General features: G+C 42.7%; 1 protein-coding gene across 1 annotated transcript; it reads right to left on the bottom strand.

Annotated features, from left to right (window-relative positions):
- Positions 1 to 9,146: 9,146 nt before the first annotated feature.
- LOC142497611 (uncharacterized) lies at positions 9,147 to 25,726 on the bottom strand. Its single transcript, XM_075605679.1, has 4 exons — positions 25,322 to 25,726; positions 23,458 to 23,535; positions 22,664 to 23,092; positions 9,147 to 9,256 (listed from the first exon to the last, which is right to left on the bottom strand). The coding sequence occupies exons 1-4, from the start codon at positions 25,596 to 25,598 to the stop codon at positions 9,147 to 9,149; spliced, it is 894 nt and encodes a 297-aa protein (XP_075461794.1). The 5' UTR covers positions 25,599 to 25,726.
- Positions 25,727 to 27,272: the final 1,546 nt, after the last annotated feature.

The following is a 27,272-nucleotide window of genomic DNA, read 5'->3' as shown; positions in this document are numbered from 1 at the left end:
GACCCTGCAGGCCTCCCCTGGCCGCTGCTTGTGGGATGAGCCGCTGCGGGTCAGTCTCAGGCCTGAGCTCCGGGCAGGAGGTGACTGGTGAGGGCGGGGAGACTTTCACCTCCCTGGGCTGGTACCGGGGCGGGGAGCTGGAGCTGAGCCTCTCCCCATCCCTGCAGGGCGGCAGCTTCTGTGGGGTAGAGCCCGAGGGGCTCCTGTGGTCCCTGCAGCCGTGGACTCCCTTCAGGAGGCTGCTCCGGAGGGATGTGCAGACTAGTCGTCCGGCCGCCTGCTGGTCACGGCCGCCTAGGAGAGGAGCTTCATGCGGAAGGTACACACACTGTCACACACACGAGCACTCAGACACACACTGTCACACACGAGCACTCAGACACACACTGTCACACACGAGCACTCAGACACACACTGTCACACACACGAGCACTCAGACACACACTGTCACACACGAGCACTCAGACACACACTGTCACACACACGAGCACTCAGACACACACTGTCACACACACGAGCACTCAGACACACACTGTCACACACACGAGCGCGCACACTCTCAGCGTCACGCGCGCGCACACTCTCAGCGTCACGCGCGCGCACACTCTCAGCGTCACGCGCGCGCACACTCTCAGCGTCACGCGCGCGCACACTCTCAGCGTCACGCGCGCGCACACTCTCAGCGTCACGCGCGCGCACACTCTCTGCGTCACGCGCGCGCACACTCTCAGCGTCACGCGCGCGCACACTCTCTGCGTCACGCGCGCGCACACTCTCTGCGTCACGCGCGCGCACACTCTCTGCGTCACGCGCGCGCACACTCTCTGCGTCACGCGCGCGCACACTCTCTGCGTCACGCGCGCGCACACTCTCTGCGTCACGCGCGCGCACACTCTCTGCGTCACGCGCGCGCACACTCTCTGCGTCACGCGCGCGCACATTCTCTGCGTCACGCGCGCGCACACTCTCTGCGTCACGCGCGCGCACACTCTCTGCGTCACGCGCGCGCACACTCTCTGCGTCACGCGCGCGCACACTCTCTGCGTCACGCGCGCGCACACTCTCTGCGTCACGCGCGCGCACACTCTCTGCGTCACGCGCGCGCACACTCTCTGCGTCACGCGCGCGCACACTCTCTGCGTCACGCGCGCGCACACTCTCAGCGTCACGCGCGCGCACACTCTCTGCGTCACGCGCGCGCACACTCTCTGCGTCACGCGCGCGCACACTCCCAGCGTCACGCGCGCGCACACTCTCAGCGTCACGCGCGCGCACACTCTCAGCGTCACGCGCGCGCACACTCTCAGCGTCACGCGCGCACACTCTCAGCGTCACGCGCGCACACTCTCAGCTCTCAGCGTGTCACGCGCACACTCTCAGCGTGTCACGCGCAAACTCTCAGCGTGTCACGCGCACACTCTCAGCGTGTCACGCGCACACTCTCAGCGTGTCACGCGCACACTCTCAGCGTGTCACGCGCACACTCTCAGCGTGTCACGCGCACACTCTCAGCGTGTCACGCGCACACTCTCAGCGTGTCACGCGCACACTCTCAGCGTGTCACGCGCACACTCTCAGCGTGTCACGCGCACACTCTCAGCGTGTCACGCGCACACTCTCAGCGTGTCACGCGCACTCTCAGTCACGCACACTCTCAGTCACGCACACTCTCAGTCACGCACACTCTCAGTCACGCACACTCTCAGTCACGCACACTCTCAGTCACGCACACTCTCAGTCACGCACACTCTCAGTCACGCACACTCTCAGTCACGCACACTCTCAGTCACGCACACTCTCAGTCACGCACACTCTCAGTCACGCACACTCTCAGTCACGCACACTCTCAGTCACGCACACTCTCAGTCACGCACACTCTCAGTCACGCACACTCTCAGTCACGCACACTCTCAGTCACGCACACTCTCAGTCAGTCACACGCACATATGAGGAATTCACACTTAGTGCAAATAGCTAATACAGGGGATGTGTGCTGAGCACGCGCATTCTAAGTCAAATTTATTTGCGTTTTGTCAATGAAATTGTATTTTGATTTTTAATTAAAACATCACCAACACAAATACAATTTCTGTGACAAAAGTCAAAGAAGTTTCACTTACTATGCGCGTGCACAGCACACACACCTTTTTTTTTTACCTGGTTCCTGTTCATGGATTGGTTCGAGAGCATGCAGTGTCCCCAGGATTCAGAGGGTGAAGACATCTAAAGGTAAGTAAAACTATGGACTGTATGTTATTTTTATTTTACATGTTTTTTATTTTTATTGTGATTGAATTTTTTTTGATGCCCATTCATTGCCAATGTATTTATGTATGTCTCTATAGATATACTGTACATACATACAGGGAAAATCAATGGTTGTGTGTGCAAATGCTTGTTTTTATGTTATTTAAATGTACTTTGCTTGTTTGTTTAGAAATGTTTGGGCAATTTCATTTTTATTTAGTAAGATGTAATTTTTAGTGGTGTTTTCATTAGTTTATTTCAGGGGAGGATTGCTTTTTAATAGTGGCTTATTTTTGGTAGTTAGATTTTGTGTGATGTTACTTTGAGCTGCGAGAAACTGATCGGGGCTACTAGAATACAGCGAGTTGGAAAAGATGGCGATAAGCAGCGAAACGTGGCTTATAGCCAAGAGGTCGGCGGATATTTTTTTTCGTCAAAAAAACCCGCGAGGTTTGCTTTTATCGCCAGCTTCTCAGGGCTTACTGAATCGCAATAGGCTTTTTTGGCGAGAAGCTGGCGATAAGAGGCTTATCGCTGTTTACTGCATAGGCCCTTAAGTCTCTAAGTTTTGAATTGAGGCATAAGCAACTTCAGAGAACCTGAAGTAAGGATTGACCCTTCAACTGGTCTGACCAATTCCTCCTGTTTCCTTAATGCCTTGGTATCCGCAATCTTTTAGTGAAGTCCAAAAAGATCCCGTTCACTCCAGAATCAATGAGAATGGAAACGTCAACAGGGTTATGGTCTTTATACTGTATAAGGCTGAAAGTTAAAGTGTGCCTGTAGTGTGTTACAAGAACAAAGTTGAGTTTTTAGTTTCTTAACAATCTGCTGTAAGTTCTTGAGTTTTCCTGGGCCATTCTCGCACAAAATTCCCTAGCTTCCTCCAATACAGTATACAGGCATACCCCGCTTTAAGGACACTCACTTTAAGTACACTCGCGAGTAAGTACATTTCGCTCAATAGGCAAACTGCAGCTCACGCATGCGCCTGTCTGCACGTCCTGAACAGCAATACCGGCTCCCTACCTGTACTGAAGCTGTGCACAAGCGGGGAGACTATAGATCCTGTTACACATGCGTTATTTACATCAGTTATGCACGTATATGACGATTGCAGTACAGTACATGCATCAAAAGTGGGCAAAAGGGGGTGCTTCACTTTAAGTACATTTTCACTTTACATACATGCTCCGGTCCCATTGCGTACGTTAATGCGGGGTATGCCTGTATACATAAATATTGCTTTCGCTTTCTTTCCCTTTCCTCCTTGAATAGGAATTCCAGGGTTCCCCCTATTTTCATGGGGTTGGGTGAAGGTTCCCTTATATGATCAACATTGTTTTCATGTCAAACTGAATCAAGGTGTTTATAAATAGTTTGTCTTCCTCCCTTAAGTTCTTTTAAACAGCGTGCGAATTGAAGAACTAGATCTACTCTTAGAATCCTGAGTAGATAGCGGGGTTCCGAAAAACCTGGGCTAAAGTATCTTTATTCTCAACTCTAAGACCTTGTAAGGGACTCAAGGAGTTAAACTCCTTTACAGGACAGGAAATTGCACTGGTGTCGGGTTTTCTCCATGAGCTGGAAGGTGAATATAATTAACTCCTGATTGTGCAGGGATAAAAGGCAGGGAGTTGCCAGAGACAGGGAGCTAGTTTTTCCCCAGAAGGATAGAGAGGCTTCCCCCTACCAGGAAGGACCCTGGTCATTCTTGACCCTAGGACAGCAGGAAGCAAGACTGTGGGGTCCAGCTGGGATTACCACCCAGGATAAAGATTATTAGAGGATGGACACAGCCTGCTGCCTGGAACCAGCATTCTTGGCTTGCTGAAGGAGCTACCCAGGAATTGAATCTCCTGCAATGCCAGATACAAACGTTATATATCTTTCTTTTACATAAGGACTGCATATTTCTTGTTGGGCTGGTGTATTGCAGCATTAGTTTTTTGGCTGATAACCATCTTAGCTGGCAACCCCATTATAAAGCGCTACAGTAATGTTCGTTAGTTTCCCTAAAGGGAATATGATTTTATTTTTGGTTTTGGTTGTGCTTAAAGGGACAGTACACTTAATGTTTAGTTTTTTTTGAGAATAAACAACTACAATTAAACTTTACCTACTGTCTTTGCATCTTACTGACCTCACCTACAGGCCGGTCCGTCCATAGTGGGATGCAGCGCCTCCAGAGGTCGACAGAAGAATCACATGCAGAGGGCATCAGAATAAAAAGTCACAAATCCAGGTAGAAAGACAAGGATCACTGCGCTGGTGAAGCAACAAAACAAGGCTGCACAACAGATGGAGACCTATGAGAGGTACTGATTCTGGGAGCAAGATGATTATAGACGGTAACCCACGAGAGGTACTGATTTTGGGAGTGAAGTCTTCACCACCAGGTGTGTGGGGAAAAGAAACAGCAGGTTTTCAAAATGGCAGTGCTGAAGCAGCGAAACAAATTCAAACAGTGACCAACAAGCGGTACTGATTCTGGAAGCAAATATTGCCACACCACGTAGGACTACCAGCTGTGATTGGACTATATGCAGGAAAAGTGTGAAAGAGTTGATGCGAAGCTGCGCTGAAGTAGGGAAACTAATACAGACGGTGACCCACGAGCAGTTCTGATTCTGGAAGTAAAGTCTACCACGTTGTATAGGGCTACCCACTGGGATTGGAGTATATGGAGAAAAAGATGCAGAGGCCAGAGTGAAGAATACTCCTTAAAGTGCAAAAATTGATTAAAAAAAAGCTGTGTGTGCTGTGCACGCGCATAGTAAGTGAAACTTCTTTGACTTTTGTCAAAGAAACTGTATTTGTATTGGTGATGTTTTAATTAAAAATCAAAATACAATTTCATTGACAAAACGCAAATAAATTTATCTTAGAATGTGCGTGCTCGGCACACATCCCCTGTATTAGCTATTTGCACTAAGTGTGAATTCCTTGTGTGTATGTGTGTCAGTCAGTGTGTCTATGGGTATGTGTGTCAGTGTGTGTATGTGTGTCAGTGTGTGTGTATGTGTGTCAGTGTGTATGTATGTGTGTCAGTCAGTGTGTGTGTATATGTGTGTCAGTCAGTGTGTGTGTGTGTGTATGTGTGTCAGTCAGTGTGTGTGTGTATGTGTATGTGTGTGTGTATGTGTGTATGTCAGTCAGTCAGTCAGTGTGTGTGTGTGTGTGTGTGTGTGTGTGTGTGTGTGTGTGTGTGTGTGTGTGTGTGTGTGTGTGTGTGTGTGTGTGTGTGTGTGTGTGTGTGTGTGTGTGTGTGTGTGTGTGTGTGTGTGTGTGTGTGTGTGTGTGTGTGTGTGTGTGTGTCAGTATGTGTGTGTGTGTGTGTATGTCAGTGTGTCAGTCAGTGTGTGTGTGTATGTGTGAGTGTGTGTCAGTCAGTGTGTGTGTATTTGTGTCAGTCAGTGTATGTGTGTGTATGTCTGTCAGTCAGTGTGTGTGTATGTGTGTCAGTCAGTGTGTGTGTGTGTGTGTATGTGTGTCAGTCAGTGTATGTATGTGTGTCAGTCAGTGTGTATGTGTGTCAGTCAGTGTGTGTGTGTGTGTATGTGTGTCAGTCAGTGTGTGTATGTGTGTCAGTCAGTGTGTATGTTTGTCAGTCAGTGTGTGTGTGTGTGTGTGTGTGTCAGTCAGTGTGTGTGTGTATGTGTGTCAGTCAGTGTGTGTGTGTGTGTGTGTGTGTGTGTGTGTGTGTGTGTGTGTGTGTGTGTGTGTGTGTGTGTGTGTGTGTGTGTGTGTGTGTGTGTGTGTGTGTGTGTGTGTGTGTGTGTGTGTGTGTGTGTGTGTGTGTGTCAGTCAGTGTGGGTGTATGTGTGTCAGTCAGTGTGTGTATGTCAGTGTGTCAGTCAATGTGTGTATATGAGTCAATGTGTGTCAGTGTGTGTATGTGTGTCAGTGTGTGTATGTGTGTCAGTGTGTCAGTCAGTGTGTCAGTCAGTATGTGTATGTGAGTCAGTGTGTGTGTGTGTAGGTCAGTCAGTGTGGGTCAGTCAGTGTGTGTGTGGGTCAGTCAGTGTGGGTCAGTCAGTGTGTGTGTGTGTGTGTGTGTGTGTCAGTCAGTGTGTGTGTGTCCTGCTGCAGCCAGGGGTGGGGTGTAACATTGCGCACCACCTCTCTCCCTTCCCCCCCATGCAAATTCTGCACCCCCCATGCAAATTCTGCACACACACACCCCACGCAAATTCTGCACACCACCACCCTCCCCCACGGGATACATGTGCCCAGCACGGGCATAATTGACCGAGCCCATGTGCCGCGTGGGTTGCGCCCGGGTTTGCGCCGTGTGCCAGTGGAGGGCTGATTGGTGCCACTGCCAATGGGCGTTAGGAGCGTGTGGGGGGAACGACGCCGCTGCCAGACGCTTCTGCGCATGTGTGGCATCTGTCAGCGGCGCCATCACAACTGCGCATGCACGGCATGGCAGCGGGCAGGGAACAGCAGCCGTGGAACAGTAATTAGGCCTTCAGGAGCGGCGGATGAGGTGGCTATCGCCGCCGCATATGTCAGCAACCGGGTGTGTGGTGGATGTGGGTGTGGGGGGTGCTCCTAATCGCCGCCACATGTGACAGGGGACATGTGAGTGGAGCGGCGTCCATTACATGACATCACTTCCATTTCACATTTCGCCCCCCATTTATCCAGTTTTGTCCCATCAGGACTAGGTGCCACGAAAGAAGTTTCACTTCAAAAATGTGTTTATTGTGTAATATACTCAGCCACACGAAACAATGTCCTTTCAGGAATGAGTGTCCCTACGTAATGCCGGAAAAGGAACCATACCAGATGCGTTTACGGTTTCAAGAGCCCAGCCACACTAAACTCTGTGTCAGCTGGTCGTATGATGATGAGGGAGAGGAGAACTCCTATGGGGAACCGCGAAAAGGACAACCTCAGCAGCAAGCAAAGCGTTGGACACACAAGTAATATGCAGAGGAAGTTGCAGGCACGTTTAGAGATGGGTAGTAAGGAAAGCATGTATTCGAAAAGAAGCTGAGATTTACTGCAGCCGAGATTGACTGGCAGATTCAGCGGGGCGATTGGAGGATTCCTTGAGCCACACTGAAGAGGTGCTACAAAGTACCAGGCAGAACTGTTGCCTTCTCCGTGAATGATTATAGAAAAGCAAGAAGCCAAGGCTGAGCTACAGAGGGACCTGTCAGCGACAGATTCTAAGTGTGTGTCTATGGAGGAGGCAAAAACAGCAGTTGCCATGATGGAGGAAAAACAGACAGAGTCTGACAAAATTATTGCTGACTGGAAGCATTACTATGAGATCTCTCAGAGAGATGGTCGTAATCTAACAACAGAGCAGGATGTTGCCAAAAAACAAGTCCACGCTCACAGCACAAAGGTCTGCACATTCAAGGATCCTGAGGAAAAGATCCTGATTAATTTAGAGACTATAAAGAGAGAAAATGCAAGTCTGGAAAAGGAAAACGTCAGATTTGACTAACCAGGCCAGAGAAGGAAAGGAGAAGCTTCACCAAGCAGAAAAAGTGAAGGAACAATTGGCCAAGGAGAAGTTAGAAGTGCAGAAAGCATTGTGGAATGCAGAGAGAGTGATGCAAGAAGAACGTGTCTCAGTAGAGCAGGGCACAAGCAGAAAACATGCTACAGAGCTAGCTCCAAGGTCTGCGTGCGAGTCTGCAGGAGGTCAAGGAGAAACTGGTGGATGCTGAAGAGAAGCAGCAAGTGCTACAGAAGCATCTGAGTTCCCAGTTTGTCCCCGCAGTGCAGCATGAGGAGTTGAAGGCCACACTGAACATAACCAGAGCATTGCTGTAGGAGGAGCTTAGAGGCCAGGTAACTCTGTATGAGAGAAGCATGACACGGCCAGAAACTGGAGCTGGAGGAGCAGAGATGCTGCTCCATTCCCAAAACTCAATATGCCCAGGAAAAATAGAAGTGGAAAAGGCAAGCTGTGGTGACCCTAGCGACGAAATCGGCAGAGCTGCAAAATATGATGATAGAGGCATTGATGCAAACTCAGAGCAAGCACAGGAAAGAGGCGGAAGCTCTAAGAGGAAAATTGCATTGAGCTGAATTTTTCAAAAATAAATGGAAAAACCTCTGAAGCCATTTGAGGTCAAAGAAAAGAGATAACAAAACTAAAAGAGACAAGGCGTATAGAAGGAGTCCATGGAAAAGATGGCGATAGAATTCCAGGATATACTCCAGAAACAGAGGTCTCTCGCTGATGAATTAATTAAACTTGCAGAAAAGCCTAGAAGTGGAATAGCTAAAGTGGACAGCTGAACACACATCCCAGTAACTCACAGCTCTGCAGGAGGACTACCTCAAACTTTTGTAGGATCTGGGAAGTAGCAAAGAGGAAAGTTCAGTACTTAATAATTGGTTGCTAGAGATGGAAAAGAGAGCATCTTTAGTAAAGTGTTTGAGGAAGAAAAGGCGTCTCTTCAGAAATCCCTCAACATTGCCAGTGCCTGGATTAAAGTAAAAGCCACAGAGCTTGAAAGACTGAGAAATCAGATTACAGGACTGCAGGGAGAGAAAGAGTATGCAAAGACTTTACGGTCAGTGGTTAAAACCTTGGAGCCTGAAAAGATGAAGATGGGGAAAAAGGTTTCAGAATTAAACCAGAGTGAGGCTCTGTGGACCAGTAAAATACAGGTTCTCCATACAGGGAAAGGTATTGGCCCTGCCCAAGCATCTGTATCTGTATCCCAAATAAACTAATGCCAATGAAGACAAGGGTATAGTGAGAGCTGGGGACACCCCTCTACTGCAAAACGAGATTACAAAGTTTGAACTGCCTGGGCAAGCACTAGCTAAGCCTTCAGCTGCCCAGCAGCCAATAAACAAAGGTATGAGTGAAGAATCAAAACCAGAAGAATCCTTATCTGATGAAGCTGAAAAGATAGAAAGTTCTATGGAAATGGATGTAGAATCTGTTGCTCCTGTGTTAGGTATATTGAGCGACATGGAAGAGGAGGTGGCGAAATACTGTTCTGCAGGCCTAGAAAGCACGGTAACTGCCCTAAAGGAAAAAAAAAACAAAGTGACTGGTTGGAGTAAAAAGGTGCTTAGGAAAAGATGTCTCACCATGGTGAACCAAGCCCATGGATCCAGCTGGAAGGTCGACACAGAAAAGATTGAAGAAAGGTTGAAAGTGTTAATCTAATATTGTTGAAATTAACATACTGAAGAAATGGAGGACATATGGATGAAATGGACTGGGCGGGGTGTCTGGAGATGAGGTTGTTGGTGGTGTGCAGAATCTATTTCATCTCCATTTTGTTTGTCTTTGTCTTCACAAGCCTCTATCTTGTATCTCATGCTGTGTTCCTGCAATTATTCATGTTCATTCGTTTGTGAAAGAAGGTGCATGTTGCGAGTGTATCAGGTTGGCTTCTCCAAACCAGGAGGGACCCTGGTTGTTCTGGACCCTAGGACTGCAGGAAGCAAGACTGCAGGTTCCAGCTGGGACTGCCACCCTGTAAAGATTACTACAGGCTGGATATAGCCCCAGAACCGACATTCTCGGCTTGCTCAAGGAGCTACACAGAGACCCAGGAAGTGAATCCATGCATTGCCACCTACGGACTTTATATATCTATCTATTACATAAGGTCTGTATATTTCTTTTTGGACTGGTGTATTGAAGCATACGTTTTTGGCTGAAAACCAGCTTACCAGGCAGCTCCGTTAGATAGGTCTACAGTAATGTTAATTAGTTTCCTTAAATGGAATAGGATTTTATTGTATGTCTTGGTTTTGCTTAAAGGGACAGTGCACTTAATGTTTAGTTGTTTTGGGGAGAATTACCCCGTACAGTTAAGCTTTACCTACTGTCTTAGTGTCTTAAAGACATCTCCAACAGGCCGCACCATCACAGACCTCTATAAAACAGAGAAGCCCTTTTATCTTCAGGCCAAGCAGATTCTAGCACTAGATGATTAAACTGGGTAAATTATTACAAAATGTCCTTGTTGCCCTGCTGCTCATCTAACAAACATTCACTGAAATTCTGCTTTCAACTGATCTAGATTGTGAAGTTGTGGGCTTTCTAGATTCACTAACGGGATAGCCCATGGGGCCGTAATCCCTCCCAAATAGGGTATAATAAACACTACCTTTTATTGGGGGTGAGGAAAAGATATAGGCTTGCCTAAAAAATTAAGTTGACATTAGATGGAAAATATCTGATTTCTATGGGGATCCCCAAAATATCGTTCTGGCGACGCTGAAGGGACAGCATGGGGCCCCCTCCAAATAAAACTGAGAGAAGTAAAAACAGTCTGTGGCACTCCTCTATCGAGAAAGTTTAACCTGAGCCTGCCAACTACTGTATCCATTCTAGCAGTTAACCTTGTTATGACTACTCTGAACACTGACAAATCTCTCTACATGTCCTGCAATATTCTGGAAAAAAAACTCACTGCCTGTCCTGCAAGCTTTTGTCAAGCTTAGCCAGCTGTATACTTTTGGGATCCATGTACCTAGGAGGAACTGATAACTTAGGCTGGTCAATCTATCAGGATGTATAGAACTCTTGAAGATACTGCAGCATGGAAACCCAACAAAGGACAGGAGAACAAAATACGTAAAAACTGATAGGGTTTATTGTTACACTAAAGGATAACCAAAACTGGGAAAACAAAATGGAGTCCGCAAAGTGTGCAGAACTACAAGAAAAAGGTAAAGGTAACTAATGAAACTAACAAGGACAGGGGCAAATAGTTCTAATGGAAGCAACAGGACAAACCAAGATTAGCTGCAAGAATTGCAGTGCTACATGCAAAGAGCAATGATACAGTAGCAGAGGACAAAAAATAAACAGGGGGATACAAGGGGAATACAAGACAAACAACGAGACAGTAACTGAAGATCAGCAGCACTGCAAACCTGATAAAAAGGAACAGAGAAATTAGCAGAGCTAAGGAAAAAACCTGACTCCTGACCTGTAAACAGAAAGTGTACAAAGGACTAGCCGACTAGGTAGGGTTTTATACCAAAACTAAGATGACAGCTGGCCTCATGGACTGTTCTAGTTCTTACTTGTTCTGGGTCTGAACCTGACTCCTCTGTGCACCCCAACAGGTCTACAATGAGTTCTACAGGAGGGGATTCATGACAGTGTGTTTAGTTGTTTACAATGAGGTTACAAAAAATAGGAACATTTGAAAAATATATGACTGAAATGGGTTTAACCAAATATAATTTTAATCTACTGCACATTTGCCAGTCAGCAACAAGGTGGTGGGCCAACTCCTTTTACATAACATATTCTTCCGTAATATCCATATCACAATCATCATCCCTTAAAATGCTAAACCCATCCCGCTAGAACTGAAATTCTCTTGTTTTTTTTTTTATTTTATGCTACTTACATGAGAGAGCCAGTTGCTCATTTTATTGAAGAGTAACTTTTTAACATTTTGGGAAGAAGCTTTCTGTGATGCTCACTAACAATGCTTCCAGCAGTGTTAATTATTCTTTCACTAATGACACTGGAAGATGGACATCTTAAATAGTGCACAGCAACTCTAAAAAGAGGATTACAGAAATTAATTTTTCAAACATGTATGTATAATTATTGTCCCTAATGTTAAATCTGCTTTTACTGTATCAATAAAATACTCCTCCACCATACTGAAAGCTGAGTAGACATCAGAAGCACCAGCACTATCTTCTGCCATTTCTTTAAATCCTAACCAGATGTCGCACAATTTAACAGTCTCATTACTTAAAAAATTGAGAGATTTTTGGTGTTTAGCTTGCTGTTGCCTAGCACTAGGTGAAAAAGCTCAGACAGCACGAGAATCAGTAGGTCTGGGATGGTACAGCATAAGCAGGGTTCAACAAGCCTTGCATTTCTTCAGACACCAGGCTGGTAAGTCATTCTTTATAGGCATTGATGTCAGAGCCTTCTGGTGAGAGGAGAACAGTTTGTTTTTAAATCATGAATGTAGCATTGTAGCTAAAACATAGTATTCAGATTTAAAAATGTGTAAATTGGGGATCTAACATTGTAGCTGACAGTGTTCAGATTTGAAAATGCACATGATCCTGATGCCTGCATCAAGGGCATAAGGCAGGTTGTTGATGACGCTGATTAATCATATCGTTTGATCCTACTCAAAACTCTAGATTTTTTTTCTACAGCTGGATTAGGGGTATGGGGGGTATGACTTGATTTAGGGAAGACTTTTTGCTACTCACTTCCTTTGGGACTGCTTCAAAATGTTCTAATACTTCACACACATGGGCCACGGAGCTTCCACTGTGATGGAGTAAGGAAAGTTGTACCCTCTTTCCCTATGTCATTAATGTTGTGAAGCTGAATATTGCTTGTTTATGCTGTAGAAGCCGCTCTAATGTATGTGTATGTATGTATATATCTTTATGTATATAGCGCCATTAATGTACATAGCGCTTCACAGCAGTAATACACATGCCATAATCATATAAATAACATTAATACAAATAACACATAATGGGAAGAAGTGTTTCAGACATAAAAGTGACATTTAAGAAATGGTGTCCCTGTCCCGAAGAGATTCCAATCTAATTGGTAAGTAGGAAGACGTTCTGGTAAGTGTGTCTGTAATGGGGACAAGGTCAATGTATCAGGTGTAACGTATCATCAACGGAGCTACTCATATGCTTGGTTTAGGAGGTGTGTTTTAAGATGTGTGGGGCAGTCAGTGAGAAAGGTTTAAGGCGGGAGATTGCTTTAGACACAAATGGGGTAGAGAGAAGACATCCTTGATCAGAACGCAAGAGTTGGGATGGTAAATAACAATAAATTAGGGCTGAAATGTAAGGAGGGGCAGAAGAGTGTAAATCCTTAAAATTGAGGACGAGAATTGAGTGTATAATACGGGATTTGATAGGAAGCCAGGACAGGGATTTCATCAGGAGAGACGCTGACACAGATTTAGGAAAGAGTAAAGTGATTCAGGCAGCAGCATTTAGGATAGATTATAAGGGATACAGATGAGAAGGCCAGACAGCACGGACAGACAGCAGATGTAAACCTAGAATCTGATTGGTTGTAGTACCATGTGACAGCTTCCATTTTTTAAGAATGTGAAGTCATCTTAAAGGGAGGGATATCACATCCTTAAGAGAATATGGTGCCATCAAATGGTACTACATCCAATCAAATTGGGGGTGTACCATGTGATGCCTCACCTGGTATATGTCCCGTCCGATTGGTTGGAATACATGTGATGGCAGCCATTTTTTTATGGTGACATCAATTTAAAGGGAGAGAAGCATAGCCTTCCTGATTTGCTGGATTCCCTCAATTTAAGATGACGTCACATCATTTAAAAAAACAAATAGCTATGTGGAGGAATGGAGGCGCAACTGCGCATGACAGAACTGACAGGATCCCGGATGGAGAAGAAAAAACTTTATTTGCAGAACAGCATCACACTGGGGCTACACCACGATCTCCCCCTCTACGCGTTTCACCCTCTTGCTAGGGCTTCGTCTCGGAGTGGGGAGATGTGGTGTGAGCCTGTAGATTTAAAGCTAAAAAAGCCCGCGAAAATCGCTTAAAAATGTTAACCCCTTCATGTATTCTAGCACCATTAATTATATATTATCTGAAACACATGGATAGTGGCCAATTCAAAGCCAGGTAACTATCTAATCTATATACCACATGACAGCCATATGATGAACTTATAACATGAAGGGTAAGTAAACATATTAAAAAGACTGTCTGCAACACCATGAAGAGTACATGTATTGTCTCTGTTCTCTTTTTGAAGCTGTGTTTACCATGATACTTAAATCTAACAGATTCACTTTTAGGGCCTCATGCAGTAAGCGTTGATAAGGGAATTATCACCATTTTATAGCCAAAATTGGGTTTGAGATTCAGTAAGCGCCGATAAGTGCTTGATTTCGCCAGGTTTCGGAGCCGATTATTTTGTTATGGCCAGTCGGCTGCCGATAAGCCTGTTTTCGCCACTGATCGCCACTTTTTTAAATCGGCTGGATTCAACAAAAAAAAACAGCTTATCGGGCCTGATCGGCACTACGAAATTGAGATGTTATGGCCAATTTCTCCCGCCAACTAAAGTTGGCAGTTTGGAGGGGAGAACGATCGCTAAGGCTGCCGCAACGGCACTTAGAAAAAAAAAACTTCTGTACATCAATGGAGTCAATGGAGCGGGGACGTATAACAGTATAGTACTGTTTACGTTTCATTGCTCACAATACAAACGTCATTTGCATTACAGTGTGGGGGCATTCCCTGCATTGTGTCACAGCTTACGTGTATTATTTGCATAACATTATACTTTTACATGTTTTCAGCATTTGCGGGTCACATTACTCATCATGTGATGATGTGCCAAGGGAAAATACTATACTCAACTCTTATAGGAGAACCTCACATCATATCACACATTTTAATGAACTGAGCGACAATTATTTACATGATGTTACACATGTCACACATGTCACACATACACAGTATATTCATCTTCCTTTACATTACACAATGCTAGTAATGTGTCACGCATCTTTAAACGTTCATGTACATCTGTATTCTCATGTTTACATATACTTTTGGGTCCTCCCTATTTTCATGACGTCACTTATTGGACGCTCAATCACATTGCATGTTTACATTGTAACCGTAGCATTACAAGCACTTCAACCTAACTTATACACACATGTACAGTAATTCAGCATTGGGACACCTTGTTAACTCATTCTATACCAACTATCCTCCTTACAGAAATGCATGCATATGCACACGACTATTCATTGTTGTCAACATGTCACAATAACATGCCTAATTACACATGTTACACAAAACTTTTCCCACGTCAATCTCAGCCTTTTTGCCTAATTACATGACTGACTGTTGCGTTCACAAGTGTTACATGCATTGCACATGCAACTATTTATTTGCAAGCAATGTTTCTACAAAGGTTCACGTCACATCATTGCCAAATATCATCATTCCCTGCAGAATACACACAACAAATACTTATAACAAGAACTGCACACAGCTTGCCACAGAAGTACTTTATTATGTTAATGTAACACCTTGCATTTTACTATGTCACCTGACATCATCACATACCTATTTAAAGGACGCCCATTACCTGATCATTCACAGCTACTCATTTCAAAATGTTGAGATTGTTTAGGAGACGGAGGAACATTCTTTTCTATGACATGCTTGATGATGAAGACAATCATATAGGGCAAGGGAGGGACACACCGAGGGACAGTGACAGTGACAGGGACAGTCACGCGGATACGACAGAGACAGGGAGAGGGACAGGAGATCAGAGGAGAAGACAGAGGAGACAAGTTGTGCCTCGTCCGCGTCTGTACAGGGAGAGAACCCTGTTAGATGTGAGGAGGAGATTGTAAGTCGCTATCGTTTGAGTTCAGCAGCAATCTTAGCTCTTTATCAGGAGATAAGGGGAGATTTAGATTTTTTCACAGCCAGAGGTCGTGCAGTCCCTGGGCTTGTTAAAATGCTGCCTCATTACATTATCTTAATTCCGCGTCATACCAGACAACTGTGGGCATAGTGGGCGGGGTCTCGCAATCTACATTCTCGCGGGCCTTGACCCAGTTTCTCTATGCACTCAACAGACGCGCTAGGAATTATATTCATTTTCCTACAGAGGCGACAGAGTGGCTGGAAGTCAGGACTGGCTTTTATAATATAGCAGGGATACCATGTGTGCTGGGTGCAATCGATTGCACACATGTTGCTTTGATTGCACCTAGTCAGAGTGAGCATGTGTACCGCAATCGGAAGCACTACCATTCACTCAATGTACAGGTGGTATGTGATGCCACGATGAGGATAATGCATGTGGTACCCAAATTCCCTGGTTCCAGTCACGATTCCTCTATCCTGAGGAACTCTTCAGTCTTCCATGCGTTCGAAGAGGGACATTTTGAACATGGTTGGCTGCTGGGTGAGTACACATTTACATGTTCTAACACAAAACACTTTTTTATTTAGGAATGTTGGCATTGTACAATTTGATCACTAATGTCAGCTTATGTGTGCTCCATTCATTATAGGTGACTCAGGATACGGAATTAGGCCGTGGCTCTTGACTCCGGTGCTAAACCCTCAAACTGAAGCAGAGGAGAGGTACAATGCAGCCCATATCTCTACAAGATCTGTTATAGAGAGGACATTTGGCCTACTCAAGACCAGATTTAGGTGTCTGGACAGAACTGGTGGGGCTCTTCTATACAAGCCTCAAAAAGTGTCTGATATTATCCTTGCCTGTTGCATTTTGCACAATGTTGCACTGAGGCACAATGTACAGTCAGACCTAGCTGAGCCTGTGTTAGACGAGCATCCCACCCATGTAGCTGCTGAAAATGAACAAACAGCCAGTGGTGGCCAGACACGCCAGAATCTCATCAATTCATTTTTTTCTTGTAAGTAAAAACATATATGTTCCAAGTTCTACTTTTATACTTACATTATGTTATCTTAACAATAATGGTTTTTTATATACCCTTCTGGTAGGACACAGATGAATATGGGTTGCACACCTTTCTTCTCTCTGCTGTGTGCACAAAGGGATGTGGCACCGGTATGTTATTGTTGCACAGGTTATATAATCCCTCTTCAATTTTACTTTAGTTGTGTGTATGTGAATACAACTGGGGTAACAAAGCACTAATATTTTAGCATTGTGTTGTTCCTTATGCTAACACAATACACATATTATGCCCATACTCATTCATGCTTCTAGTATGCTTACATACAATGTTATTGGTGCAGTGTAACATGTACATCCATATGATGTGTACACCAGCCTGATTTACATTTTGAATGTCATGAAATATACATGGTGTTGCACATTTAACACCAAATACACACTTTGCTGTGTTGTTTACGGTACTGAAGATGGCATGTCAATGTTTGCAATTTATATATTGTTCCTTTGCATTATAGGTATATCTCCAGTATGACTGATCATGGTATGTATATTTGCTGACATCTCTCATAAGATGTGCCTACATCAATCTTCCTATAATTATTTGAAGTCAAAACCCAACATATTGGTTTAAACACAAATGTTACATATATGTACTTTCTGTATCATGTATATGCATTTAGCTACTCTTGAGCTTTCATGTGCATTGTATTAGAAAATGATTACTCCCATTTCATCACATTTTATGTATGTTTCCTTATAAATTCCATTAATGTAATATAGAGGTGTTTGGAGACAAGGGGATAACTGTACTTATTTCTTTACTTACGGGAGATCATTCATCACGGATGAAATTGACTGATCATAAAACTCCATGCATGAATGCCTGCAATCACAACAATGCGTACTACATCTTATATTTAGCAATGTTGGTGTTTTGTAATGCTAGGAATTAATAGTCAACATTAATTTAAATTTGTGACATGTGTATGTATAAGTCACACGTGTGTGGATGTGTCCTACATGTACCAAGTGTTAAACTGTTAACAGAGAAGACAAATTTGTCACTAATGTTACTGTCATTTAGCATTTATAATTTACCAATATGACAATGTTGGTAATATTTTTGCAATATAAATCACGTCACTTCATCATTATCATGATGATAATTATCAAGTATTGTCACAATTGTAACGTCAATCACGTGCACATTAGCATAGACACACTTTGTAAGACAACTGTTTGTGTCTGTATCAATTTGTGTAGGATCCATGTATAACACCGACAAATGATAACACCAGCTTTATTATGGTAGCTTATATCATCATATTGACTATACTATGTATTTTTAGAACGTTTAATAAACACAGTAAACTATAGTTAGTTAGGTTAATGAAATATACACAGAAACGTACTTCATTACATGATGTTGATGTCATAATCAGAACATCATGCATTGTAGGGGACCACAACATCTGGCCAATAACATTATTTGCTACAGTCCCAAACCATTTTATCAACATACCCATGTAACAAGAGATTTTTAACAAGAAATGGCTAGTTGGTTGTAAGTGTCCTTTATATTTGGAGATGGAGTGGCTCAGTGAGTAAAGACACACACTGGCACTGAGATTTTGAAGCAGGGGAGTCTGGTTCAATTCCCGGTGTCGGCTCCTTGTGACCTTGGGCAAGTCACTTTATCTCCCTGTGCCTCAGGCGGCAAAAAATACATTGTAAGTTCCACGGGCCAGGGACCTCAGCCTGAAAAATGTGTCTGTAAAGCGCTGTGTACAACTAGCAGCGCTATACATGAACATGCTCATATTATTATTATTATTATTATTATTATTGTTACATAGTTTCGACAGTCATACGTTCCATTACACAATATAATTCACAAATGTGTTAGCAGAGTGGGAATGGTTGTTATATATAAAACACACCATGCCATAAAATGATAGTAGTCATTAAAGAACACTCAATAAAAATTCATGAGGCACTATTTTGCAACATCATTATGTTAATTAAGTGCTTATGCAATATAGGCATAAGGGTATCACATTTTTAATTGTTTGTTAATAAGCGCTGCAAGCAATATAAAATTAGTTCCATATGTAGTATAGTAGTCGGTGGCTCCTCCTCACAATCATCTCATATAAAGGTAGACTCTTCTGAAATCATACATTGATCCGATTGTATCTTCCCCGACATCTCTGAAATACAGCAAACACATGATGGTCAAAGATGGCACCTTACTATATATGTATCCGTGACAACGCATTACACAGCTCTATATGATTGTGTACATACACACGTCACTCACTTATATGTTAGAAGTACAAGTGTACATCAGTATGTAATGTTTCTTTAAATTTGTAGCAGGCATAACTATGTATATGATGTGAACGTTGCCTGTATACTGAAAATTGTGCGCGCACATCTTAGTGTGCGCACGCACTTCACGCTTGGCTGCACTAACTGTTAGCGCATGCGCAAAACAAAGCGTACGTTGTGCGTTCAATATATCTTGAAAATACCATTAAACATAAAATCTTTATTTCAAATACAATGAATACGAAACTACATTCGTTCTAAACGAGTACATCTGTATTCTTTTTAAACAGACGTGTTTGGACAGAAAGGACGGCCGATAACACAATGCGCAAATGCAATACGTGTGACGTCATGTTAAACCAGCGTGAAACGCACGCTAACACTCCTCCCACTCAATTAACATTCGGCTAACGCCCAGTGTACGCCCCCACTGTTTGACACACTGCAGTTACCGTTACTATAACAAAACATGACAGCCAATAGGCTTTGAGGCGCGCACGTCGCTTGGGGGCGGGACTTACATCCGTAATCCTTTTTAAGGACGCCTTGGGCCATGACAAGGGTCCCACGTCATACGTGGTGGACCCGCTTTTAAATGTTGTAGATGTAGCATGATAACAAAACAGGTATGTGTTAGAGTTATGGTAAAATGTTGCTAATATGTTTAAAGTGATAGGAAAGTACGTATATTTATTCCGTCAGCAATGTGTACTACTCTTTCAGGTTCTACTATATTGTATTCGGAAACAATTTGTTTGTGATCGCTACATGTTATGCAGTCTGCTATGTTACGCTGTATCCACGCATTGAAAGGGAAAATGGTGGTTAGAAAAAAAAAAAATATTTAAACGCAGAGTCAACTCATAACGGTTGTTATATTTACCATTCTTCTAGAATTAACTCTTCGTCTGGCTGCAACTGGTCGCTCCAGAAATGCAAGGCTTTTTCATCCACGCTTGACCCACCCGCTGAATCCAGTATGACACACATCTCCTCCATGAAGCGCTCATAGGAATCGCCACTGCTTTCTTCAAACAATTGGTCGGGAGGTATGTTCATTTCTTCGGGTACCCATTCCAATGCATTTTCAGCTGAAAGGCTTGGTACATAATCATAGTAGTTATGTTCTTGTACAATGTGGGTTTCAGGAATGGAGGGTGCAGATATTGCAGCAGGTATCGATTCACACGGAACAGTAGTAGCGGATCCATTGCTATTGGCATTAGGAATAAATATGCCTTTAACCACAATATATGTGCCTTCTTTCACGGTGAAATGTTTTTCATTGGCAATCTTCCAGAAACCATAGTTGTGTTCTAGCTTATCCTGCACACGTTCAAAAAAGTCATTAGTTGATAAAGTGAATGTTATTGAGGAATTAAAATTGCGCGCATGCTGACGGTTTTGGTAATAAGGATATTTTGCTCGAATCAAATCATAGATTTGGCGTGTGCTTGCTTGGTGTCCGCAAGTTGATAAAATTGCTTCTGAAATCATGTATTTATAACCTAAATTCGGATTCATAATTGTCACCAATTCATCAGCCATTGCAGAGTAGCACAAAAGATGTGTGCAGGTATCTGTTCTTTGCTCATCAAAATGAAACTGCTCAATGGCTAACAAATTGCTGTGTTTCCTTTTCAAGGTCAACAAAAGTATAAACTGTAACTCCTTATTTCAAACGCCAATTGGATTTCTAGTTATAATTGCTTGAACATTTGTGGTTTGTGATAGCCGCATGTGGGACAAACATGTATCCTTTTTTTATCTCGTTTCTGAAAACATTACTACACTTTTCATTCAGTAACATTGAGTTTTCTTGCAAAATAACAAAGAGCAGTGTGTGAAAATAGTGCTTAGACAGCCATATCAGTAAATACACACACCTGCAAAATGAAATGTTTTGTTCCCACATACATTTCTGTGTGTATTTGAAAGTCTGGTTAAGTCCCTGTCTGCATGAGTTTAAATACGTGTGTATCTATATATATATAAATATATCTCTCTCATAAATATATATATATATATATATAAAGTGTATATTGTACTATATGTATATTGTGTGTATGTGTATGTGTATGTGTATGTGTGTATATATATATATATATATATATATATATATATATATATATATATATTATATATATATATATAAAAAATTAAAAAAAATTTTTTTTATATATATATATTATATATATATATATATAAAAAAATTTTTTTTTTTTTTTTTTTTTAAATATTGCTGGAGTACACATAACATATTGATGGCAGTAAGTAGGCCTTGTATGAAACCTATTTAAATGGTGATAAACATGAGTGAATTAAGTAATAAACATTTGTTTGCACCCAATAATGTTAGAGGCTCACACTTATTATAGTTGTCAAACATTAGGCCTGTATTATTAAAATAGTGTTTTTCACAAGGAAGCATGAAGTGTATGTTTTTTGTAAATACATCTATACCAGTTTAGATAGTACTATATATACACACACACACACACACACAGACACACACACAGTGTGTGTCTGTGTGTGTGTGTGTGCATATATCAATACATACTACATATATATTAGTATCAATTCAGAGATGTTCTTGAAACAAGAACACATAAATGATTAAAGGACAACATTACAATGGCCACCAAAGGTAAGTAATATTTAACACAAAATCCTGCTGTACACGTACAAGAAAGATGTTTGCAGTTAAATAGGTGCTTTTATAATTGCATGAAAATAATATGCACATGCAATGATTACATCAATTAACACACCCAAATGCAATGTTTTGCTGCAAAGTCAATGGCAGCTTCTCTAAACTTAGCAACTGGCTCCTGGTGGACCATTACTGAACAGACGATTAAAACATAAATATTTATAACACTATTCATTAATTAGGAGTGTTAACATTTCCAAAACTTCACGTGTACAAAAACATACTTGAAAGTTTGGAAACAACACAGTCTTCAGCATACATACAATAGTAATTAGATAATCTGAAGTCAACAAAACAAGGCCAAAGACATATTTTCTGAATTATAACATTTATTTTTTTTGTTCCTTTTGCGAGCGAGTAACAGGCCTGCTTGTTGTCTCTTGAATTTTCCTTTTTCTTTTGCCACCAACTTTAGGCACAACAGAGCCACTTTGAGTGGCCTCTGGCACTTCACGGGCAGGGCTTGTGGCCAGTGACTCACCTACAGGGCTTTTGGGCAGTGACTGTTCACCTACGGGGCTTGTGGCCAGTGACTCACCTACAGGGCTTGTGGCCAGTGACTCACCTACAGGGCTTTTGGGCAGTGATTCACCTACAGGGCTTTTGGGCAGCGATTCACCTACAGGGCTTTTGGGCAGCGATTCACCTACAGGGCTTTTGGGCAGTGACTCACCTACAGGGCTTTTGGGTAGTGACTGTTCACGGACAGGGCTTGTGCCCACTGACACATGTGAGCAAGTTGGTAGACACTGCACAAGTGATGGTTGGTCTGTTTCATGTGTGTCTTGTTTTGTTTTTGTCGCCTCCTTTGTAGGTGTCTGCTGCTGAATTTGTACAGATGGCAGCGGTAGGATGTCATCAGGAACCTGCACAGCAATGTCTGCTACTTGACCGGTAACATTTGGGCCTGGTGAATGAATATCAGATGAATGTGGTGAAAACTGACCTCCATGAACAGATCCTGGCTGTGAGGTGTTGAATTGTGGTACATTAGTCATTCTCCAGTAATTAGCTTGTGTTTGCTGAACAACTAATGCTTCGAATGAGGTGTTGATTTTTTGCAACTGTTTAGGCACTTCAATGAGGACTCTGTGGAGATGTGCCAATTGTGAAACTGTTTCTTCCTGCAGTGCAATCATCCTTTCCAGCACTGTCATCAGGTCAGAATGGCGACGATTTTCTGCTTCCACAATTTTTCCCTCAGAAGCTACAATTGCATCATATGTGGTATTTGCTGGACGTTTTGGCGGTAAAACAGTTTCAATTGGAACCTCTTCATGGTCACTTGCTTGTATTTGTGTGTCTATGGCGGCGGCGGCATCATCATCATCATCATCATCATCATCATCATCATCAAAATCCTCTTCATCATGTTCTACAAAAAAATGTACACATTATTAAATGGCATGTTAATCTCTGCTGTGTTACTATGTAATTGTACTGTGTCATAAGTAACAACTAACATGTTTCCATACGTTTTATAACCTCACATTAAAAACTACCTTGACTTAAGAATAATGTTTGGACTCAGTATGAAATATGAGTGAATGAAAACTTGCTGTAAACTCACAACTCCTACATGATAGTTAACATCACTAACACAATACAAGTTGGCTTACACTTCATTTTCACTGACACTAAGTAATCCTATTTAAAGAAGATGTGCAAAACAAATAATGAACATGACAACATAACATATAGAAGAGCACATATTATATGGCCACCAACTGATACACTCACCTTCTAGGTGTGTTGAGCTGGCTGACCCAGGTGAAGACACTTGTTCAGTCTCAGGTGACACATGTCCTTCAGGGGCAACTATATATAACAATAACATAAGTTTTACATTTACATGTGTAAATATTGAACAAACAGTTATTGTATGTTCTGTATTTATGAGTACCTAACAGCATCATTTCCTTAACCCAAAATGTGTGTGTGAAAGTGAACATAAATAGTTGTAATAACAATGTACATGCCTGTGTACTTAGAACTTTTGAGTTCCCTAACATAAAACATACTATGTTCCTGCAGTAATGCGTGAGGATAAATAGATTAAATTTGAACATAAAAATCATATGTTGTGTAGTGATATCAGTATCATAATGTACATAACTATCATGAGATGACCATTCACAATGGTTATCATGAAGGTGGTCATATTGCACAAAGTGTTGTTTTTGGTAGAGGATATGTGTGGTACATTAATATAAGATGTGGCACACATGAATGTGGCTGTGACTAAACAAGACAACACATGCAGTGTGTGATAATGTGTCGTTGATAGTAGTTCAACTATAGATATGAGTGAACTAATGTGTGACGTACGGTTTGATAAGTAATGAGTTGTTGGGGCATTTAGTAGCTAAAGTGAAGCTTTCAAATGAGTGTGATTAACTTCAGTTGTGCTAGTCAGGTTGTAATAACGGTATTCCCTTCCCCAAAAAGCCTAATCAGCCACACCTTTCAATGACTTGAAACAGGTGAAAATGGTGTGAACTAAGTTGACCCTAAAATGAGGCTGTAATTAGTGTGTGTGCTGAACCCCACCCCCTCTGTTGAAGTGTATGCTGTGATGAGATATTAATTGCAGCTGCTTTAACACAATAACAAACAAACAATTATAAACCCTCTAAAAAGCGCTAATCTACACAATGTGAATGAAAAGTGATTACAAATTAAAGTGAATAGCCCTAAAGTGATCAAAAAATGAAAAAGCAGCCTATGGAACAAAAAATCAACAGGCTATTCCAAACCTGTATGAGCCAAAAAAACATACAAATAAATTGTCCCAGGCGCTGTGAATAAAGTCCAATGAACCCCAATACCGTGAGCCAATTGGGCAGTCTTTGGTAAGGCTTCCTATGCCAGATAGATGATCCTGATAGTTTGGTGGACAGGCAGGGATGTTGTCTGATCTGATGTTATGATGTTTCTGTAATCATAGAGAAAAAAGACAGCAGGGCACGCACATGGCGTGGTATGCTTTAACACAATGGTAGATGAGCTAAATAGTCGTGTGCAGTTTTTAAGTTATGAAAACAATGACATAAAATATGATACGTGTGCCTCATTATGCTGTCTGTATATGAGTTAAAGTAAAAATGGACCTTTTCATAAACAACTATAGATGTGTTAGTGCAAGTGATGTTTGTAGGCCGTTGCATGCAATATATTTGATGCATGCTTAAAATAGGCAGTAATGTCATGTTTGTCGGAGTAAAATAAATAAAATACACAATAATATTATACATATTTCTGTTCTGTACCTGTAGCTAGTAATAATTTCTCATTAACATGTGTTACACATGTGTACTACCCTGTTGTTCCCCATCTTCGCCCACCATCAATTGCTTCCACTGCAGCAATGCATTTTGGGAATTCACATGTAAATGAGCACGCAATGGCACGTGCTATATTAGTTACTGCTTTTAGTAGGACTACAACATATATGTCTATTTTGAGATATATATATATATACAGAATCAGACATATACATATATAGATGCAGGTATGCTTATATTGTGAAGACAGTATAAAAAGCAGTGTAACTATGCAAAATAACTGTAAGCAACGACACGCCTAGTACAGTAATATTTCTCACCTGGTGGAAATTGTGAGGGGTAAATTCCTATATCACGGTCACCAGGTAAGCCTTCCACGACGACGGGAAGTAATTTTGCCCGAAACAGCTCCTCCAATGGACTTAATATGAGACGTTGTGGTGTGGGCCCACCTCCAGTGCCAGTAGCATGCATGCGTTGGTGTTGTATTTTCTTTTTCAATTTGGACCTAATATCATCAAATCTCTTGTGACAACTCCGCTTGTCCCTCACATGATTCCCACACGCATTGACACCAATGACTATTGTGTCCCACATCTCTTTTCTGCTTGCTGAACTTGTCCGCCCTTGAAAAACATATAAAATATATGAGGTAAATTAATAATAATATAAGCACCAGTTTCCTACACTGCTAGCTGTTCCAAGAGATAGCAAACATGCTGTTTTAGGTGTAATATGTGAAGCACATGAGCATTCACTACTAAACCTATACATGTAAGCAAGCTTGCATTCATATTGTATGCAGTTATGGCAAATTGACCGCCTGTGTTTAGTTGTCCTTGTAAGGCATGATAAAAAGCTGTGTTTCCAGACTAATTAACATAGAAAGATATTGTGAACCCATATTTGCATATGAACAAAACTCAGATGACCTAGGATCACATGTATTTGAATAATAAATGTAAAGGTACACTTACCTAGTAAATGTCCATATATACTGTCATAGTGCTCCAGAATGCCAGTGACAAGAGCTGTATTTTCCTGGTCATTGAAGCGAGGATTACGTGGCTTCTCCACACGTTTCTTCCGAGCAGGTTTAGGGTCAGAGCTTGGCTGGTGCTGACTGGACTCTCCTTCTTCCAATGGAAGAGCCTCCAAAAGCTGCCCACCAGCAAGCACGCCACCACCATCCACCCCATCTGCAACTGCGCCACCAGCAGCACTCCCAGCACCAGCACTCCCACTCCTAGCACCAGCACTCCCACTCCTAGCACCAGCACTCCCACTCCTAGCAACAGCACTCACACTCCTAGCACCAGCACTCCCAGCACTCCCACTCCCAGCAACAGCACTCCCACTCCCAGCAACAGCACTCCCACTCCCAGCAACAGCACTCCCACTCCCAGCAACACCACTCGCAGCACCAGCACTCCCACTCCCTGCAACACCACTCTCACTCTCAGCAACATCACTCCCCTGAACAGTACGTTTACTCCGACGCGTACTCGCACGAGTAGCACTCCCACTCCCACCGGCATCACTCTTCCCACGCTTTGCGGGCATACTTCCAGCACTCACAAAAAACAGACAAGAAATGTACAGGCAATCACACGAAACACTTCCACATATAAAACAAGACAAAGATGTAAACAAAACAACAAAGGACAAAGCTCACCCAATACACAACAAGTCTCTCAGTCAATATGCAAATCTTCAATCGTCCAGCTCTGTGCGTCTCTCTCTCTCTCACTCCCAACAACACAGAGAATGAATAGCAGTACACGTTGCCTTTAAATATGGCGCGCAATCCAAAACATGCTTGTTTCGCCTGATTCAGCAAGATTTGTGATTGGGCAACCTAACAGCACCGCGCCACGCACGCCGATACACCTGTGTGTGATCGGCTAATCATCGTGAGAGTGGGCGGATTTGTTTTCGGGTTGATTTTGAATGTATTCAGCACTTACTGCATACGGAGAGGAAAAATCGCCAATAACATGACTAATCGGTAAGATTGCCGATTTCACATAATCGACGCTTACTGCATGAGGCCCTTAGTCTCTATTTCCATAACTTAGTATGGGAGATAACTAAGTGACAAAATACATGACTAGAAAGAGTGGGCAAGATGAGGGGAGGGGGTAGGGGGGGGAGGTGGAAAGGGGAGGGAAAAAAAGGGGGGGGGGAGGGAGAGGTAGGGGAAGAAAGGGAGGGGGGTGCAGTGTGGGAAAAGTAATAGCAAAGGATATCTATGAACAATGAACAAAATAA

This window comes from Ascaphus truei, chromosome 1, assembly GCF_040206685.1.
Source record: "Ascaphus truei isolate aAscTru1 chromosome 1, aAscTru1.hap1, whole genome shotgun sequence".
Classification (NCBI taxonomy): Eukaryota; Metazoa; Chordata; class Amphibia; order Anura; family Ascaphidae; genus Ascaphus; species Ascaphus truei.
Note: the sequence above shows the minus strand (reverse complement) of the source record. Positions and strands in the feature narration are given on the sequence as shown.

Excerpts from the sequence above, each read along its gene's own strand:
- LOC142497611 (XM_075605679.1), bottom strand. The coding sequence starts at position 25,598 with ATGTGGGACACAATAGTCATTGGTGTCAATGCGTGTGGGAATCATGTG. Across the intron at positions 23,536-25,321 it reads CCCCTCACAATTTCCACCAG|TTGCCCCTGAAGGACATGTG; the intron begins GTGAGAAATATT and ends TGTTATATATAG. Across the intron at positions 9,257-22,663 it reads GCCAGGATCTGTTCATGGAG|GGCAGTTACCGTGCTTTCTA; the intron begins GTCAGTTTTCAC and ends TTTTTCCTTTAG.